Source organism: Pteropus alecto, unplaced genomic scaffold (assembly GCF_000325575.1).
Source record: "Pteropus alecto unplaced genomic scaffold, ASM32557v1 scaffold7, whole genome shotgun sequence".
Taxonomy (NCBI): domain Eukaryota; kingdom Metazoa; phylum Chordata; class Mammalia; order Chiroptera; family Pteropodidae; genus Pteropus; species Pteropus alecto.
This window is the reverse complement of record NW_006494614.1, coordinates 63101053-63121400: the sequence shown is the minus strand read 5'-3', so window position 1 is coordinate 63121400 and position 20348 is coordinate 63101053. Positions and strand designations below refer to the sequence as shown.

General features: G+C 51.5%; 2 protein-coding genes across 4 annotated transcripts in view; one reads left to right on the top strand and one right to left on the bottom strand.

The window, feature by feature from the left end:
• Positions 1 to 2064: 2064 nt before the first annotated feature.
• On the bottom strand, positions 2065 to 7033 carry TRAPPC2L (trafficking protein particle complex 2 like). The gene is made up of 5 exons (XM_006926761.3): positions 6895 to 7033; positions 4814 to 4986; positions 3491 to 3578; positions 3282 to 3361; positions 2065 to 2267 (listed from the first exon to the last, which is right to left on the bottom strand). The coding sequence occupies exons 1-5, from the start codon at positions 6925 to 6927 to the stop codon at positions 2222 to 2224; spliced, it is 420 nt and encodes a 139-aa protein (XP_006926823.1). The 5' UTR covers positions 6928 to 7033; the 3' UTR covers positions 2065 to 2221.
• Positions 7034 to 7075: 42 nt separating this feature from the next.
• The window catches only part of GALNS (galactosamine (N-acetyl)-6-sulfatase), a 31605-nt gene continuing 18332 nt past the window's right edge, over positions 7076 to 20348 (top strand). For 2 of the 3 annotated variants that reach the window (XM_006926760.3, XM_025042572.1), the window contains exons 1-7: positions 7076 to 7238; positions 14121 to 14244; positions 14989 to 15063; positions 15796 to 15898; positions 18719 to 18862; positions 20003 to 20069; positions 20154 to 20281. In XM_006926760.3, coding sequence (XP_006926822.1) covers positions 7113 to 7238; positions 14121 to 14244; positions 14989 to 15063; positions 15796 to 15898; positions 18719 to 18862; positions 20003 to 20069; positions 20154 to 20281 — 767 coding nt within the window. In that variant the 5' untranslated portion in view covers positions 7076 to 7112. The remainder of the gene's footprint in view (positions 7239 to 14120; positions 14245 to 14988; positions 15064 to 15795; positions 15899 to 18718; positions 18863 to 20002; positions 20070 to 20153; positions 20282 to 20348) is intronic. The other variant, XM_025042573.1, reaches the window with a different exon arrangement.

The window sequence follows — 20348 nt, the reverse complement described above, 5'->3', positions numbered from 1 at the left end:
GCACACCATATTCCCCCAGCCCTTGATCTCCTGGCAGGCTGCTACCTCTTTGGATACCTCTCCCTGCTCCACATTTTGAGATTCATGAAATCCTATCTCCCCAACAGATCAGGGAAAATTTTAAATATTTACTTCTATTGTATGCAGAAAGTTTAGTTCCACATCCCCATTCAATGGAGTGTGTCCCTCATTCATTTGATAATATGAATTTGGTATATAGTAATGACAAATTTTTCCTTGGATCTAATACTCAAACAAATAATTCCTTGGGTCTAATACTCAAAAAAAAAAAGAATAAATAAATAAACAACAAATAAATAAATAAATAAATAAATAAATAGTGTGTGAAAACTCTGTAATGTAGAAAGCATTTATGGGTTGGTCTGGCTGCACCTACAGAAAAATCCAAGTAGCAACGGGTTCCATAAGATAGGGGTTTATGTTCTCACATCAAAAATTGCTGAACACAAGTAACCCAGGGCTGGTATGTCAGCAAAGATCTAGGCTCCCGCTAGCTTTTCACTCCCCTGTTCTGAGTGGATAACTCTTATGTGCTCAAAATGGCTGCCTGAGCTCCAACCATCACATCCAAGTTCCAGGTGGGAAGAAGGAAAAAGATGAAGGGTACTCTATTTGCCAGCGGAATCCCCTTTTAAAGTATCTTTCCTGCAAATTCCCCCCATCACCATCCACTTACATGCCATGAGTACCTATCCTTGTGTACTGTGGAGGTTAGGAAGTATCTTTTATCTAGTCAGTGGCACCCAATTAACACTGAGGTTCAGTTAGTAAGGAAGCCAGGGAGAATGGATATACTGGGTCAGCAACTTGCAGTCCATACCAGAGCCACTACTCAGGCAGGAGACATTACTACTGAAACCTCAACCACGACTCCAGGGAAGAAACCTTGTGTGACGGGGGCCTACGGTCCACTAGCATCACAAGCAAACCTGCTCGTTGGTACTTCTCAGACCCACTTTAGATCTTCTAATTCCACCTGCGGTGGTGAAAGCAGAAGGGGGCTGGGACTTGTATTTTTAACATACTTCCAGCTGATCTTTTTACTTCTGCAATTTAAAAAATTAATCCTATACTCTTTAAAAAGGAAGGAAATTCAAAGGGGTACAGAGAAGAGTTCATCTCCCAGTTCTAGCCGCAGGCTGACCGATACTACAGCCTTCCCCATTCCCCAGAGGAATCTGAGCCTCCTTCCTCCTGGTCAGAGACTCCCTCTCCAGGGATTGATTGATGGGGGAGGGAGGGACTCACAGCTGTCTTGGGACACTGACTCAAGGAAGCCAGCCACCAGCCTCACTGAATACAATGTGGAGCAGACTGTGTGTAGGAGAGGGTGGATGGGCAGGGGCTCAGACCCAGCAGGTCTTTGTCACCTCTCCCACTTCATGGGCCAACTTACCAAATGACAAAGGGGGCTAGAACTTGGGCTCCCTGACCCCAAAAGGTTCTGTCACCTCAGTCATGGTCAACTATTGGGACTGTCCTTTATACGTGGCTGAGCGGACTTTTGGGGAAACACAATACAGACATCCAATTATGAGGAGCTCCTCCTCAAATGTAACCCTCAGGCCATTAGGAACCCCATGCGCTAACAGGAAGAAGGCTCATTCATGCTCGGAAAACAAGCCGCCACAGATAAGACACTGCAGTTACATGAGCTGTCCTAGATCTTGTGAGGGCTGCCTGCCAAGGCTTAGCTGAATCCAGATGCCAGGCCAGACGCCAGACCAGGAGGACTTCTCCCTGTGGAGGAAGGTGTGTGGGCTGTTCCTTGTGTTCTCCCCGTGATCTGGCTCTGGGCATAGGATGCCCTGCACACCCCCCCACCTGGTCGGCCACTGGAGGGCGCCACGAGAACAGCTGGTGGAGCAGAGCCCGGCTCCGTGGCCCCAGCCTCTCCAGAGCTCCTGCCCCTTTGTGCCTAGTGGGGACAATGGCTTCCCGCTCTGTCTGGTCCCTGACCTCTGGCCCCACCTCTGAAAAGGTCTTGCATAAAAAAATCCTTTAGTTAAGCCCTCCGCTGACACAGAAGGAAAACACCAAATCTGATGTCACAAGACCTTTAGTTGATATGCACCACACCAGGCCTTGCCCCCATACAGCATTCTCTGACACTCGGGACGAGGCAAATGATAATAAATACACATATACACAATACAGTTATATACAAAAATCTTCAATCAATAGGCAGCAGTGTTCTTGTTCAACAGACTTGTATCATCATAGATGTCACCATGCTATCAAAGGCCCTGCAAACAAAAACAGACCAATTCAGAGAAGAGACCTGGCCCTCCACCCCTTGCCCACACAGAGACAAGCTCTGCGGCACTGCCTGTCTCCTAGGACGCTCTGGGCGTCAGTCTCCAACATCCAGATGAGTAAACTTGGCTGACAGGCCAGGATGTGCATCCTGCCACACCTGGTAATGAGAATCCAAGTCTCCTGCTTCCTAGTTCCCTTCACAGTTTCCGAGGTCCAGCCTATTAGACTCAGCTCTGCCCCGACTAGGTCTCCAGGCAGGAGCAGAAGAGCTGCAGTGTGGGCATTGCAGGGCTGCGGGGCAACGAGAACAATGGCTGTCCCTGCCCTGAGCAGCCTGGGAGACACAGGATTCTGCATAATGGCATGATTCTCCCCTCTGGGACACAGGATGACCTAAAACACAGTGTCACAGCTGAGAGATGCCACAGGAAGGGCCTGGCTCCGGTCACTGCAGTATGGTCTCACCTGCTAGCTTCAAGGAGCCCTTTGGGAAGCGTGTCTACAAATGTAGAGAATTCCCAGGAGCAGGTTTGGGGTGTATGCACGTCAATGCTCTTTTATGAAGCATCTCTGTGATCTTTCAACCTTAAGACCTTATTTTAAGGCTATCTGAAGATATCTGCAATCCAATTTCCTCACCGTCCAAGTTCAGTATCAAAGACAGAATCAAGCAGTGACAGGAGGATGTTTTCCAAGTCTGCCCATATGCCTGGGCCCTCACTGGGTTCTGTGGAGGTGCCCCAGTACTTGCTGGGTGCACGTGAGAAACCAAATGGGCAAGCTCTGCTCCCCTACCGGGGCCCCCAACTCCCCTCTGTTCTATATGTTCGAAATCTGTGTGAGTTTGTTTGGAAAAACAGGGTTCTGCTACTTCAGAATTGCTGCCTTAAGGAAATAGTGCCCATCGCTTAAAAAGACCTTCCCTCCCTTTCAGAATCATTGCTTTTTAGCAAGGCAGGGCCTACAAAAGAAGGTGGCAAACCCAAGAGCAGCCGGCCCACCTGGACTGAATGCAGTCCCCCGGGTTATAGAAGGGGTTGCACATCACATCTGTGTAGGAGTTGTGCAGCTTCCGGAACATCTAAAACAAGAACCGACATTCTTAATTCATATGTACACACAACTACTGCCAGATTTTTGGCTACTCGGCATTTCAAAACAAGGGAAAACAAAGAGGCCCGGGAACAGCTTACAGACTCCCTGCACTCACACTGCGAATCTCATTGTCTCGAAGTGCTGTGTTGGAGGAATCCACCACCATGACAAACTTCACTTTGGAGTTGGTCACGTAGCCATATCTACACAGCTGGTTAAGGAACACGCTGTCAACACGGGGACCCTGTGGCAGCATGAAACACAGCCTCACTGTGAAGAGTGTGCAAGTGCAAGGCTATCTGTGTATGTCTCTTGGCCCCAAAGATGCTTTGGAGAAACATGACAACCTTTCATCAAAGGAAGTGCCCCAAGCTGGGCCAGTCCCACAATACCAGGAAGAACATCTGGAATATGCTCCTCTATGACTGGACACTTCTTTGCGGGCAGTTCCTGGTGTTTACTGGAGCAGCAAAGAGCAGACAGCTAAGCCCCATCCTGATTCAAACTCTGGGGCTGCCCTTCCCAGGCCCTGCGGCCCCAGCCTCCTTATGAATCAATGCCGAGCCTGAGTATTAACTGCAAAACCAGAGGTTTCACAATCATGGCCAGTCTTGCCTGTGGTGTCCACACTTCTAAAGGCCATTTCACCTCACAGAACAGTGGCTCCCGGGCAAGCATCACTGTGGGCAAGCTACATTACTGCTTGCGAGAATGTCTTTGAACTCCAAGGGTTTCAAGCCATTTGTTCCAAGGGAGTAGTTAAGATTTCAGAGTGACTTGAGGCTGGGCCTGATAATGAAATTAATAAACTAATCATCCTTGCTCAGAGGTGGTGGCCCTGCTGAGAAAGGAATCCTTGCAGGCATGAAGCAGTTCTTCTACAAACCAAACATCCTCCTAAAGAAAAAAAAGGGCATGAGGTCTTAATTAGTTTCAAGCTCCCCTAATCCCCACAACAGCTGAAAACCCTCACATCCCAGGCATAAAACTTTTCAGTAAAAGGTTTATTTTTGTCTTAAGCAAGCCCTATCAATTATTTCTATGCATCTAGATTAACACACCTTTGAAATAACCACCCTCAAGAGAGCATATAATCTTATTAACTATCCTGTAATCCAATCCCCGCTCTGCTTTCCCCCACCTCCATGTAATCTCCCTTACATTCCCTCCTTAATTTCAAATGCATTTAAAAAAGCTGCAAAACTGTATTCCCTGGAGCATTTGAGATCTTGCTCCCCAGTATATGTCATCGGTTTGGCTCAAATAAACTCTTATAAAAATTCTCTACAGCTTTGGATATTTCTTACATTGACAGTACAAGATGCCTTTCAAGGTTAGCTGATGCTACAGTACACCACACAACTGCAGGCGGAATCCGCGGATGCAAACCCCGCGGGGAGAGGCCCTCTGACAGGTATCCACTGGATGTAAAGGATACACCTTGTAATCCTCTGTGGGATACAACAGGCCCAGGTAGAGCTCCCTCTGGTCCACCAGGGCCTTCCCCATGGCAGAGATCTTCTCATCCACCACATCCAGGGACGTGTGCACCATGTAGTGGAACTTCAGCTCGTTCTCCATGGGGACACTGCGGATGTAAAGAGGGTAATTCTGCAAGAAAGGACGACAACAACTGAAGTAATGAGAATCCACCTCGGAGAGCCAATTACGAAAACAAGGCCACAGAGCTAACTAGCCATGGAAACAGGCTCTCATTCTCTAAAACCAATTGCTTGATCCTCCTGACTGCTAAGGGCACTGCCTTCAGGGGACCCAAACTAATTTGAAGAGGTTTCTATACTGTCTGCAAAGGGGCATGACTAAGGTGGGTAGAAAAGAGAACATGGCTCAGAAAAATGGATTTGAGCACAGCCTAACAATGAACATTGTCACCTGGACAGGTCATTCACCTTCTGTGTGGGGCCCAGTCCCAGCATGTGCTCTCTTAGCCCCATAATACTAGCTGTTTCTTTTTTTTTTTTTTTTTTTTGAACACTCTTTTCCCCTCTTTAATCCCCCCTCCCCACTTTCGCCCCTGACCTATGGATGTTGCCATTTCCCCTTAAGAACTGGATCTCTGAAGGTAAGGTGTCTCCTCCCACACGCTCGTGGTGTGCACCCCCTGGCACACCCAGGGTATGGTCCCAGGGGGGCCTGGCACACCCAGGGTATGGTCCGTGGCTCCACCAGGGGCACGAACCCAGGACCTTCTGCGTGTAAAGCAGACGTGCTAACCACTACACTATGGAGCCACCCTAGCTGTTTCTTGATACACCACCTCGTATAACCTCTTCACCTTGGCAGAGGCACTGGCATGCTCTCATTTGACCTTTCAAGATGTGGCTCAAACTTCCCTTCATCTCAACATATCCAATACTGACCGTCCTAACCCGGAGTTAACAGCATCTTCCCGGGGTTCCAACATGTCACAATTCACTGCTTCTGTCCTATGTGCCCAGATATAGTGAACACAACACTGTCCCTACACTAACGGGGCTAACATCTGGTGAAGGAAATAGTCAACAGAAAAGCCAATAACTGCTGGAGCACAGTGCTAAAAGGGAAGCTGGCACTCAGGAGCTTCAAGGCAGGAACATCTCATAAGCCTGGTCTTACAGAACAGCAGTTCGCAACCTTTTTGGCACCAGGGACTGGTGCTCCTATGAGAATCTAATGCCTAATGATCTCAGGTGCTGATGCTAGCGCTAGGGAGTGGCTGCAAATACAGATGAAGCTTCTTCACTCACTCACAGGCCATTCCTCCTGCTGTGAGGCTGGGTTCCTAACAGACCACCAACCGATACCTGTGCGTGGACTACGGCTTGGAGACCTCTGAACACACAAGGCACCAGAAGGACACAGAGGTTTTGTGTAATAAGAGCATGTGGATGGCCACTCAGCTCAGTCTCAGGATTCAGAAACAGCTTTCTAGGGGAAATGAAATCCATGGTGACCAGTGAAGGGGCCTGGGAGATGGGGATAGGGTTTCCAGGTGCAAAGGTAGGGAGGTGAGACAGAACCTGACCTGGGCTACAAATAATTCTTTTGGAGTGGACCGGGTGTTAGTGGTATGCGGGAAGGGAATGAGGCGACCAGGTTATTCAGACGTTATCCTACGACGATGAGAAGGCACTGGAGAGATTTTAGGCAGGGGCTTGATTTGTTTTTAACGCAGCACTGTGACTGCCGTGTTGTGTCCCTCGTCCCGGTGGGCGATAGCGTGGCCCACGGGAGTGTGCGATGGAGCACAGTGGAGAAATGGGAGGCTGACTCGGAGCAAGACGGGTAGGGCGGGGGCGCGGGCGGTAGAGGTCTCAGTCTGGGCGCAAGAGGATGACGCTCCCGCAGCTGCAGAGGTGAGTGAGGACAGCACCTCCCCGGAACCGCCCTGGCGCCCTCCGCTCCGCGAAGCCTGCTGGCCCACCTCTCCGGGACCCTGGGGGCAGGGAAGCAGGAAGGCGGATGGCGAGGGCGAGGGCGAGGGCGAGGGCGAGAGCAGGGCAGGGGCCGCATACGCACCTCCTTGGCGATCACCGCCACGCACACCGCCATCTTGGGAAGCCGGCTGCGTCACGTGACCTTCGCCGGTCACGTGGTCCCCGAGGCCCTGTCCCTCCAGTCACCCAGTTGGTCTGGCCCCGCCTGAGTTGCTCAGTCAGTCTGGTCCGGCTCGCCGCCCGGCAGGAAAGACCGCCAGCCCTGTTCCCGCCTCTGGCCAGGACTCGGAGGCGCCCGACATGGTTGCCATGGAGGCGGTTGCTGCGGTGATGAGGTGGCGGCTACTGCTGGTGCTGAGTGCAGCGGGGCTGGGGGCCTTGGGCGTCCCACAGCCCCCCAACATCCTGCTCTTGCTCATGGACGACGTGAGTGCGGGCCGAGCTCCTGGGGAGCGCTGCGCACGCGGCAGTGGGTGGGGGCGGCTGTGGGTGGAGGAGGCACGTGGGAAGTGGATTGTGGGTGGGGGGTCGCGCGTGTGAGGAGAGCTGTGGTTGGGGCGGCCGTGGGAGCGGTCGGCAGGTGTACGGGTAGCGCCTGGCCCTGCTGGCTGCAGCCTCATAGGGTGGTGAAACTGAAGCGAGGCAGTCATGTCCAGGCAGGGAGAAAACCCCTCCTGCACTGTTCCCTTTCTTGCTCCTCTAGCTCTGGAAGGATGGAGGGGTAGCCCAGACCAGCTGCAGCCCTGGCCTAGTGAGGACCATCTCTCTAGCTCTCCCTGCTCACCCTTGCCCACCCCCAGCCAATGCCCAGAGTGTCCAGGGGTGAAGGGGATGCCAAGCTGGGCAAGACCCAGGCCCTGCCTGCCTGGAAAGTTGCATTTCTCTGCCTTTGACTTACTGCATTGGCCTTGACCGGGGGCTGCCCCTGTCCACCTGGGCAGGCTGCTCTAGCTGGGTGAAAATTCTGACCAAAGGCCAGGTCTTTAACTGAAGCAGGAGGAATATTCCCAGTCTGGTGTGTGTGCAAGCCCCAGGCCCATGGTCACACCGGCGGTCCAGCCCTGTGAAGAGTAGGAGGGTAGCAGGATTACTAACTGGGAATTGAGCTGTTCACTTGTCCTTTTGCAACTTTGTCCCCTGTGCTCCTTTCCTGAGGAAGCCAGGAGTAAAATGGAGATTCTGAAAGTAGTCAACATGAGACATCAGGGTAAAGTGGGGATGCAGACAAACTTTCATTTCTAAGTTCAAGGATCCTTCTCCCCTCTGAGCCCAGGAAAGTTACTGAAGCTCTTTGGGCCTTGCCTCCTCACTATCCTGCTCTCCTCACAGTGATATGAGGACTGTGGCAGGGCAGAGTGCAGGCCATGGTGCTCAGTACCATCAGGTCCTGTGATATGATAAAAGTCAGTGTCCTGGCATACAGCTCCTAGAACTCTTGGAGTGATAATGGTGTCTGTGGTGTGCTAATGAGACGACTGGTGGCCGGGGCCCTGGATAGCTTCAGAATGGGGTATCCAGAAGGCAAAGGCGTGAATAAGGTTGAAGTTTTCAGAGGAGACTGGGGCTGGAGTCTGAGTTCCTTCACCAGCTGGTCAATGATTTAATCAATCATGCCTATGTAACAAGACCTCCATAAAAACCCTAAACAATGAGAACACAGTTTCTTTATACCTTGCCCTAGGCACCTCTTCAATCTACTGTTTCTGACTTGTATCCTTTATAATGAGCTACTGTTAATAGTAAAAGTAAATACAGCACTTTTCTGAGTACTGTGAGTCATTCTAGGAAATTATTGAACTTGAGCAAGGTTGGACGTGCGGGAGGCCCAGGACTTGTAGCTAGCTGATAGCTGAAGCGGGGCAGGCTTGTGGGACTGAATCCTTGACCTGTGGGGTCTGAGGCTAGCTCCAGGTAGATAGTGTCAAAACTGAACTGAATTGTTGGACTCCCCAGCTGGTAAGTGGAGAGTTGGAAAAGTGGCTGGTGTGGAAACCTCCCCCACACGTTTGGTGTCAGAAGTGTTTTGTGAGTAAATATAGTTCAGAGTTCCCCCAAAAGGCCAGCAAAGACACTCGTAAGAACCTTTGAACTGAGGCCAGGAGCCTCACGTGGTTCTTAGACTGTCTTGGCTGGTCAGAATTGAGAGGTGCTGTGTGTATAAAATACTCTGATTTTGAAAACTTATTATGAGTAAAAGAATATTACTCATTAAATTACATGTAATAATGTAATAATTTAATAATTTTTTTATTAAAATTATTACAAAAAATTAACAACATTCAGATGACCCTGAAAAGATCATAGAAATCCACCCCAAATCCCACCACTCAGTAGCAACACTGGACGTGCTTCATTTTAGTCTCACAGACTCATTCAGATGATGACTGCTTCTAAAGCAGGCTCTGCAGCCCCTCAGCCAGCCCCATCCTGATGGCCAGTAGGGAAACTGCTTCCTAATGAACATGTTAGTCTTGGAAATACTTGCTTTCTGTTTCAACATTGTCTTTTCTAAGCCGGAGTCCCTGTCAAGGCTCGTTCAAACAGTCTTTTGGATAGTGAGATTCTAGCTGAGTGCTCTATCTTTCAGGTTTCTTCCTCTTCCCTTTCTTTCCAGAGTGGCAATGGGTGTGTGAAGCGTGTCATGTGCCCTTCTGGCAGTTTACTGAAGGTTTATTGAAATGATAATATTTTGGATATACCTCGGAGACATTGCGGGTCCGGTTCCAGACCACCACAACAGTTTATCATAATAGAGCAAGTATTGCAGTAGAGCAAGTGTTGCAATAAAGCAAGTTGTGATCTTTTTGCTGGTAGAGGGTCTTGCTTTCTGTTTGTAAAAAATGTAACACCTGTAAAGTACAATAAAGCAAAGTGCAACAAAATGAGGTATGTCTGTATTGGATTAAATAAAATAACTTAGCCCTCATTCATCTGTTTCTTTTTGCCTTTTTAATGGGGCTACTAGAAAATGCAAACTTACACAGGTGGCTCCTGTCTATTTCTGTTGGAAGTGTTGTTTTAAGCCCTGGAGGTTCTGAGTGGTGGAACATGACCAGCACTGGAATTATTTTTACTCAAAGGGCACTGACATGGGGAGCGCCCCTGCCTGGGTACCCTGGAGTGGGGCAGCAGGAACTGGAACTTCAGCCAGGAGCCCCAGTGCTGGGCCTCTCCAGTGCAGGTTCCTCCTTGTGGCTTTGGGGTTCTCTGGCAGCTGAAACCAAAGAAGTCTGGAAGACCTTTGAACTGGTCAGCAAATGTGGATAAGTCAAGACTTTTTGGTGGCAAATAAGAGAAAACGCAAAAGTGACAAGCAAAAATGAGAAACTCAACTCTCTTGACTAGAGAGGCTGAGACTACTGTGGCTTTAGGCAACAGGATCCAGAGGCCCCCTTGGTTCATGGCCTCACCTGCCCTTACGGTCAGCAGGTCTAGTGGAAGGGCGCGCTGCTGTGAAAACTCACTCAGTACCTCTGAACCAGGTTCACTGGCTGGGGAGGGGTCTGCTGGCCTGGGCAGTCAGGGCTTCTAGCCAATATTCCCCCCCCCTCCCCGCCACACACACACACCAATAGAGGACCAGTCAGAAAGCAAGATGGGGCAATTGTGGCAGGGTGTGCAGACCCCCTTTGTCCAGGGCGACACCTGGTGAGGGTAGGGATGGCATCTGCTTCCTTATTCCCCAGTTGTGTCCTCAGACCCTGGTACACATGCATTGTATGAATTTAGAAGATGAAACCATTTCTTCAGTGGAGCTGACTCGGCTTTGTTTCCAAAGGCTGATGGGGTAGGGGACAGAGCTCCTTCCTGGGACGTCCCGGCCTGACTGGGCCCAAGACCACTTCTGCTCCTGAGGGTCTTAGTGCTCTCTGCATCTGGGTCCTTTATTTGTAAAAGGACTAAGGGCGACCACCCTGACTACTGAGGAAGTTTAAAGCTGGGCTGCACAAAGGCCAGCTCTGGTGTGACCACAGTGGGCCCATCAGGCAGGTGCCCCTAACCTGAGCCTCCAGAGCCAGTCAGCAGACCCCGTGAGTCCTTCAATGAGTGTGTGTCTTTATGACAATCCCTCGTAACCAGCAGTAAGTGATGCTTGCATTGCTCCCAAGTCTTGAGACGAAGTGAAAGAAAGGTCGAGAGTGGGGAGAGGACCGTAAGTCCTGAGGCCCATCTGGCTTTTGCTCCCTGTGAATGTGGGTGGTCACGTAGGAGAGGGAAAAAGATACTAAATACTGTGTTTGAGATGATTTAATTTAACCTCTAATAACTCTGCCAGGTCGTTGTTAATATTCCTATTTTTATAGCTAAGAAAGCTAATAAACAGGTAATAGAATGATATTGAGCAGACAAGAGTTAACACAGTGGGCCAGTGATTGCTGGCCTCAGAAAGGCCCACCTCTAAGCAGGTTGGCATTTGGCCAGCATCTGGGACCTGGGGTTTAGAGATAAATCCAATAGGAGGGGCTCCCTGTGCCTACGTTGTTTATGCAAATGTTGTGATTTATATTGAGCACATACCTTCTTACTGGGGGGCCGGAACTTTGTTGGGTGCCAGGCAAAGGGCGCCATGTGTTTACCAGCCCCCCTGCCTCTCTCTGCTCCTCTGACCTGGCATGTGCTTTTTCTAGAGGGACAGCAGCCCACCTGTGCCCATGAGGACAAATCCACACTCGGGGTAGGGTGGAGTGAGTGCAGGAAGGATCCTTAAGCATGCTGCCTGGGAGCCCTCTCCAGGCCAGGCTTCAAGCGAGCTGTTCCATCTCAGCCTGCGCTGGGGCTTCTGCTAAGTCAGCAGATGCTCCTGAGGATGTTCTTCCTTCTACCCCCCAGTCCCCAACTTGGGCATGTAGGACCTAACCCTGGACATGCAAACTTCGTGCAGGGCCTTGGCAGACTGAGTGAGGCACGTTGTCCCTTCTCTACCCACGAGCACCCCACCTTCCTTTCTTCTGTCAGCCACACCTCTCTCGGTCCATATTTCATTCCAGCTCCTATTGTCACCAAATGGAAAAGCCATTTCAGTGACTTCAAAATAAACCATCTCCAAAGGAATCCAAAGCTGAAAAGGCCAAACCTGGGATCCTACAGCCAACAGGGCCTTCGAGAGCAGACCACGTGGTCCAAAGGCAAAGGCCCTCTATGTCACAACCAGCCTGAAGCTGGGACACAAGATCAATAGGAGAAGGCAATGCCTGAGAGAAGCCTGGAGGCTGAATCTCACTGGAGACAGTGTCACCGTCCTGAGCTCACCCCTCCAGGGAGGGTGGCTGTATAACTTATCATGTAGAAAAGAGTCACTCATAATTACAGTCAGACAACAGACCTAACTGGGACCTTCCTGGGCAAATCTGCACATACAGCCACCCTCGTATGACCCAGAGTTGCCAGATCTCTTCATGGTATCACCAGGCCTTACTCTCCAAAACTTCTGTAGAATCAACCCTATGTCTTCGGAGTTTTCCAGGTCAGCACACTGCTGTGTGCAGTCTTAGGCAGGCACTTTCCTCTCAGTTCAGACCCTTGTCCTTTCATACGGGCCTGAGATTTCTTGTTGGCTGATTCACCAGAGCCCAGTTAGTCAGAAAGGCTTTAAGGGGCCCCTGGAAAGACAGAGAGCTGCCAGGGTCCTACCAGGCCTCAGCAGAAATCCAGGTGCCTGCACTTTTCTGTTCTAAGTGCTCTATTGCGATGTAGTTCACAGTGCATGCATTTCACCAAGTTTAGTGTACAGTTCAGTGGTTTCTAGTATAGTCGCCTCATTGTGCAACGATCACCACAGTCAACTTCAGATCATTCTTATCACCCCAAAAGAAAGTCTCGTTCCCACTGGCAGTCACTGCCAATTCTACCTCAGCCCCTGGCAACTATCTGCTTTCTGTCTCTGGATATGCCTGTTCTAGACATTTCATATAAATGAAATGAAATCACATCATTTGTCCTTTTGTGACTGGCTGCTCTCATGTAATATTGTGTTTTCAAGGTTCATGTTGTAGCACGTGTCAAAACTTCACTCCTTTCTATGGCCGAGTAATATTCCTATGTGTGGATGAACACATTGTGTTCATCCATCACTAGCTGGATACTTGGTTGTCTGCATACTTGGGAATCGTGCTGCTGTGGACATCATGTGCACGTTCTTGTGTGGATGTATGTTTTGGGCACTGCTGGGGAGACACCCAGGAGTGGAATCGCTGGGTAGGATGGTCACTCCAGGTTTGGTGCTCAGATACCTTACCAGGAAGGAGTAATGTGTCACTCCATGAGGGAAGACCTGACTTGTCTGGGGGCTGGAGCAGCCTTGGCCCTCTGGGGCCCTTTTCTCCTCATCTCCTCCACCGCCCCCCCCCCCGCTTGCCACGCCTTGTTTAAGAGAAGAGGACATGGCATTTAGTCATTGTGGAAGCGATGCCGTGGGGACTCATGCTGAGGGGCCATCTAAGGAGACCCTGCTTGGAGGGACCTTGTTCATCCAGGTTGTAGAAATATTCCATAGCATCTGTATTAGTTTCCTGGGACATAACAAATCACTGCAAATTTGATGCTTTAAAACAACATAAATCTCTTCTCCCAGCTCTGGAGTCTGGAATCAAGGTGTTAGCAGGGCTCGTTCCTCCTGAGGTTCAGAGGGAAGATCCTTCCTGCCTCTCCTGCAGCTCGTGGGGGCCCCAGGTGTTCTTGGCTTATAATCGCATCACTCCAATCTCTGTCTCTGTAGTCACATGGCCTCTGTGTGTCTGTCTCTCTTTCTCTTCTATGGACACCAGTCATTGGATTTAGGGCCCATTCTTCTCTGGTATGGCCTCATCTTAGCTAATTACAACTGCATTTCCAAATAAGGTTACATTCACAGGTTCTGAATGGACATAAATTTTAGGGGCCGCTATTCAACCCACTGCCAACAAATAGACCACATTGTGTTTTATCGTTGATCACCTCACAGACACTGGGGATTCCCTTTGGGCCATTGTGATCTGCACTGCTGTGGCCATGTGTGAAGTTTTGTGTGGAACACGTTTCCGTAGTTGAATGGCTGGGTCACATGGCCACGTTCCATTTAGCTTTATGGGGAGCCTTCCACTTGATGTTAAATCTCAGTCTGCATAACAGACTTATAATAAGGGCTTCTTCTCTATGTCGAGGCCAGGGCAGAGGTGAGCACACAACATCTCCGCTAAGTAGGCCCTGAAGCCCAGCTGCTGCCCGCACTCCTTGTACCCAAGCCACGTGCTGGGTCGGGAGGAAGCTCTGTGGCGTGGGCCCCCAAAGTGGAAGGAGGTTTCATCTACCTCTCTATGCCCTTTCTTGCAGATGGGATGGGGCGACCTGGGGGTATATGGCGAGCCTTCCAGAGAGACCCCAAATTTGGACCGGATGGCTGCCGAGGGCATGCTTTTCCCAAACTTCTACACAGCCAACCCCCTGTGCTCACCATGTAAGTCAGAGCTGGCGTAGGGAGTGAGCAGGGGAGTGGCATGGGGGGCTGGCAGGGGAGGCAGTCACAGCAAGGGAGAGCAAGCACAGAAGAGCAAGCACAGGACGTTCTGGAGAGATGGGGACATGGGGAGCAGGCAGCCTTGATGGAGGCATCAGTTTCACCACATTTCCTCTGAGGGCCAAGAGGGTGGGTAGGCATGCACAGCCTGTTGGCTCCCTGTCACACTGGGTTCCTGGCTCCATGCTGTGTGGGTCCATTAAGCCACTGAAGGCTTGTCCCCTATAAGGATCTTTGAGGCCAGAGTTGCTACATGTAGTGGCTCTGATTCTTAGGCACGGAGGGCTGTGGCTGGCTCAGAAGCTCTTGGCTTGGAAGTGGTTGTCAGTGTAGGGGAGGGGCAGCCTAGCCCCCTCCCTTCCAGAGGATCAATGCTGCTGAGGGATTCCCGTGTAAATGTTATCTTGAGGAAGAGAAGGAATGCAGGATGGGATACACATGGGGGGCTGTGTGGACCTCACATCTTGGTGGCTGTCCTGGGAGATAGGAAGAGCAGTTGAGGGCTGGACAATGCTGAGCTTCAGGGCCTGGTCAGTGCTCCTTAGTGACCCGCCTCTGAGCCGGTCAGTATAGGGATGGTCTGCCTACCCAGGCTCGGAAGGCTGGCAGAAGCTCCACAGGTTGGCCATGGGCCTGACACGTGACATGTTCTCATCATGTTTCTATTTCTTTGCCTCCATGCAGCAAGAGCGGCCTTGCTCACGGGACGTCTGCCCATCCGCAACGGCTTCTACACCACCAACGGGCAGGCCAGGAATGGTGCGTGTGTACTCAGGCTGCACCCCAGGCCTGGGGGGCTGAGGACCAGAGGGGGCGACGTGGGGTATTTGTCACCCATTCTTATGTGAGACCTTTCTTCTCCAAGGTCAAGGGCTTTGTTTGGGTTATAACTTGCCATTTTGATGCAGTGCTTCCATCAAAAACAATGCATTTTAAGCAACTAGAGAGGAAGATGAGGTTAGTGTGTGATCTCAGGGGGTCAAGATGGAGCCCGGCCCCTTCCCAGCTCCTGCTTTCAGGGGGACTGCCAAGGCGACAGGCTCCGCTCACAACTCCTTCCCTGTTGCGTCCTGGCCCAGGGCGGCCCAGCACAGCCTGGCGAGTGGAGCATACCCTCCCCACAAGGAGCTGCTGCCCATTTGGGTGGGCAAGCTGTACGCCCACAAAGAGACCTGAGGAAGCCAGGTGCTGTGAGGTCAGCAAGGACCTGCCCTTGGAGAAAGGGAGTATAGAAAGCACGGGAGAGCCTGCCATGGGTGGGACCCTCGTGGCATCAGATGGCATGTTCCAGAGACCCCACAGACCAGCAGAGAGGAGGTGCAAACTTTGGGGAGGTACTTGGAAGACCTCAAAAGTGCCATGCAGCAATACCAGCTCTTCACCAAGGCTTTGCCTATTGACCCTGAAGGGCCATTGTTCAAATTCATTACCTTTTGTGGCATAGACTGCTCCATGTATGCAAGTCGTTCATGCTATGTGATGCTCTTCCAGCCTACACGCCGCAGGAGGTCGTGGGTGGCATCCCGGACACGGAGCTCCTCCTGCCCGAGCTGCTGAAGAAGGCTGGCTACGTCAGCAAGATTGTGGGCAAGTGGTGAGTCCTGATACTCAGCCGGCTGGGTACATCCACACAGGGTCATGGCTAAACATTTCCAAACAGGGAAAACTTCTTGGGTGGGGAGTGCAGTCTGAATTCCAGGTCCCTTTAGATGTCTGAAGCTCTCCTTTAAAAGACGGTGTGGCTGTGCTGGTGGACCTCCTATCATGAGGGCATCATGGGGCATTGGCCGAGAGCCCATCGTTCTCCTCGAAACTCACACGTCCCAGCCACCTGCCCCTTCTCTCCATTCTTCTCGCTGTGCTGCTTGCTGCTGCAGTATCACGGAAGAGCCACATCATCGCTCACTCAGGGCCATCACGGATGATACACTTTGTCAGCAAGCACAAGGGCTGTCTGGTGGTAAAATGAAGAAGTAACCAAGAGGTAGAGGATAGTCATATGGAGTGGAGTCATCAGGTTCAAATGATTATAGGTCACGTTACTACGCATGCTGTTTATGCTGCTTTAAGCATGTTAAGCAGTTTCTGCCTCTTGCTCTCTGGGGTTTCCCAAGTCTGAAGCCCTGAAGGATTAGCGTAAAGGTTAGATGTCTTCTTTCCCTTCCTTAGTGTTGGGGCCCACAACAAGCCCACTTCCTACAGGAACCCTTCCATGATTTTCTAGCCCTAATTGTCTCTCCTTCGACATGCTGTGGCCCCTCTGCCCTTAACCCCTCTGGCACTCACTGGCACTGCTTTCTCAAGGATGAGTGCCTTGTCTGCACCGCTTGGGAACTGCTGCTCCTTGCACGTTGACAGTCATAGGGATGGGAGATCGAGAAAACCTGGAGAGTAATCATCAGAAAATCCTGGCGATCCAAAGGCTGCCTAATGAACATTTTCTCCCTTCTGAGACAAGTTGGGAGCCACCTGCCGAGGGGACGAACTCGGAGGAGGCGGTGGCTGCAGAGCAGAGCTGGTGGGGGTGCATTGGGTTGAGGGAGCCTGTGTTGCCTGCACGGTCCTGAGCAGTGCCAGGAAGGCCCGGGCGGCTGTGGCAGAGGCCGGCTGCGAGGCCCGCCAGAGCTACGTCAGGGCTGTGCTGGCAGACGGAAGAGCCCCCGGTGACCAGAGCTCTCTGTGCCCAGCCTGGCAGCTCTGCCCTGGGTCCGGCAGCCTCCCATTGATGGTCATTGACGCAGGGCAGCCAGAGCTGGAATGGCAGCGTGTCTCCAGGAGAAGAGAGGTGACACAGGTGCAAGAGGAGGAGAGCAGGGCCCAGAGAAACAGCTCTGAGTGGACTCGGGGCGGTGGACACAGTGCTGATGGATGGGCCACAGTCATGGCCAGAGCAAGGACAGGGCCTAGGAGGCCTGAGACGGAGAGCTCGGCCTCTCTTCGACCAGGTAGAGGTCCCTGTCTCAGTGGGGACTAAATGGGAGGATGTTGGCAATTGTGGCTGTGGCTGCCCTGATGTCCTGCCTCTGGGCCCCAGTACCATGGATTTAGATTTCCTCAGACTGACCAAGGCCTGGTGTGGCTGGAACCTGGACTCCTGTGAGAGGCTGCTCCATCTGCCCCAAGTCCCTGGGGGCTGCAACATGCTGCTGCTTCAGCTCACCTTCAGGCAGGGCTGGCCCTGCTGCTGTTTGGGGGCAAGGACTTTGAATTGACAGCTTAACATGAGCAGGACCTTAGCTGGTGTTTCTGTTAAGCAAAGGCCATTTGTGCTGACAAATGTGGGCCCACAAGAGTCACACACAGCTGGTACTGGAGTGAAGTATTGAGAAATGACTGGGTATGTAGCAGTGGCCCAGAGAAGACATGAGTTGCAAACAGGAAGCACAAAGTGCAGAGAGTGGCCAGAGCAGAACCGACACTTGGCGCAGCTGGCAGGGAGGCCGGAGATGCCCAAGGCGGGTGCCAGGCAGCCATCTGGAGGCACAGCATTTTAGAACCGGCAGTGAGGAACCGAGGCCCCGAGAGATGTCATCTAGACTCAGACTGCATCCAGCCCAGCCTCCCCTGCCACCCCATACTGTGTCCTTTCTAACCAAGTGATCAAGTGGTATAGTGAGTGGGGATTTGCATGACCCACTGCAGGGCCTCCGAGCGGTCAGGGTGGGGCCTGCCCGAGCACAGCAGAGAAATAAGACCCTCTGCTCCAGGGACACAGTTTCCTAAACATGTGTCACTGCAAGAGTCTTTCTGCAAACAAAAATCCTAGGAAACCCATCCACTTCTCAGGGTTGGAGTCAGCTCACTCCGCAGTGGGTTGAGACCCAGAGCCACAGAACTCCAGAACTCCAGAACCTCTGTAAGCCCTGCATTCCAAAGAATAGATGGGGACGTGCTCAAGGACCACTGGTACCCGATTCAGATGCGAGTGTGTCAGCACCTCCTATTGGCGGGAGGACCTACATTAGGTGCCCCCAGGGGGAAGGAGCCCGTGAGGATGGGAGTGCAAGACAAGCCCAGCAAGAGCTTCTCCTGGGTTCAAATGACACCTGCAACGTGTGGCAAGAGCTTGCAGAGCGCCTGGGTTTCCAAACAGCTTGGCAGTTGTCACATTGCCACATTTTCTTCTAGTCATGCCCTTCACCAGTCCTGGCCAAGATGCTGGGTTGATAAACAGCAATATCTGGTCCTGGCACTGTCCCAGTCTGTGTCCCTGGCAGCGTTGCTGGGGAAGGGTAGGTGGTCCTGATGTCCCCTGGAGGGTGAGGTCTTGCTGTGTCCAGGCTTAGCACACTTTGGGTGCTAGAGAGCCCTTGTTTCATTAAATGTTCTGTGAAGTCGATGGGGTATTGCTGCTCAGAACTTTGGGATGTCCCCATGTGGGGTTCCGTAAAGTGTCCTGGGTTTCTGTTTCTAGGCATCTGGGCCACAGGCCTCAGTTCCACCCCCTGAGGCACGGATTTGATGAGTGGTTTGGATCCCCCAACTGTCACTTTGGACCTTATGACAACAGGGCCAGGCCCAACATCCCCGTGTACCGGGACTGGGAGATGGTTGGCAGGTAACAGTCCCTTCCCTTCCTGCCCTTTGACGATGAGCCCAGCCTCTGCCCTCTGGGGCTGCCTAGGAGCTGGACAGAGGTTCTGAAAGCACCTGCCCCCCAGCGCTGGCATCCCAGTGGGCTGGGCCTTGCTCTGCCAGCTGGTTGTCCTGCCCAGAGCCTTATAGGACTCATGGCCTAGGCCACCGCTTAAGCCACACCTACGGGGTCTCTCACCTGTTTAGAAAATATAATGAAAGCCAGAGATGCTTCTTAAAACAAGGTGTGTTCACATAGCAGCCGTTCGCACGGCTTCTAGGCTCAGGCCGTGCAGCCCTGTGGCAGATCCTGGGCTCCAGCTGCAGAGGCCATCTGCCTGCACCAGGTTAGCATGTTGGTCACATGCTACACGTTGAAGAAATTGGCAGCATCACAGAGGACACGGTGGGATGAACTCTATTTGTGAGCCTGCCAAAAGCGAGCTGGCGTCTAAAAGGCAGGTGGCACCAGAGTCACCCTGGTCCTGCCCACCACCCGGCAGTGGGGCACCTGCAGCGTGGCCACACCAGGCTGGGCCCTAGTCTTTCTCGAGTTTCGTTTGGCTTAATCTTTCTTCTTCCTTTACTATTATTATTATTAATTTTTTTTAGATTTAAGCTCATTATATATCAGTGGACCAAGAAGTTGGGCCAACTCATTGCCTTTTTAAATAGCAGCTTTTTTTAAATAGCAGCTTTCTTGAGAAAATTCACACACCAGACAGTTTACCCATTTACATTGTACAGTTCAGTGCTTTCTAGTATGTTCGTGGCGTTGTGCAGCCATCACCGGTTTCAGAACACTTCTATCACCTCAAAAGGAAACCCGGCACTCGTTAGCCCTAAGTAACTGGGATCCACCTTTTGCTTTTCTTTCACTGTCCTCTGTCCTCACACGTCGCTCTCCATCCTTCTCCCAAATGGTGACCGTGGCACCCAGCCTTAGCCCCACTTCGTCCTTGAAGAAACTGTGACCTCAGGAGCAGTGTGAGCTTCCAATTTCATTTATTGAATGTTTCTATCATTCTTTTGAATGAAGCCCATGACTTTGCCTCTGAAATCAGGGAGAAGGGGCTTTCTTGGCCTGAAATCTAATTTCTGTCTGGATATATATCGTTTTCAGATTTTATGAAGAATTTCCAATTGATCTGAGGACTGGAGAAGCCAACCTGACCCAGATCTACTTACAGGTAATGGCCACCTGGGCTGGGCAGGCTCTGTGGTTGGGGAAGTCAGCCTTCAGGCAGAGGCAGATGGTGTGTTCTTCTCCTCAGGAAGCCCTGGATTTCATTAAGAGGCAGCAGGCAGCTCAGCGCCCCTTCTTTCTCTACTGGGCCATCGATGCCACACATGCACCTGTTTACGCTTCTAAGCCTTTCTTGGGCACCAGTCAGCGAGGACGGTGAGTCCTTGGTTGTAGAGACATAAACCCCGACCTGGGGGGGTTCGGCTGTGCTTAATTACCTCCA

What these genes read in the sequence shown, in the direction of transcription:
- TRAPPC2L (XM_006926761.3), bottom strand. Translation starts at nt 6,927, where the DNA reads ATGGCGGTGTGCGTGGCGGTGATCGCCAAGGAG. An exon ending in TGGCGGTGATCGCCAAGGAG is followed by an intron (nt 4,987 to 6,894) that starts GTGCGTATGCGG and finishes CCTTTCTTGCAG; the next exon opens with AATTACCCTCTTTACATCCG. An exon ending in GAGACAATGAGATTCGCAGT is followed by an intron (nt 3,362 to 3,490) that starts GTGAGTGCAGGG and finishes TTCTTGTTTTAG; the next exon opens with ATGTTCCGGAAGCTGCACAA.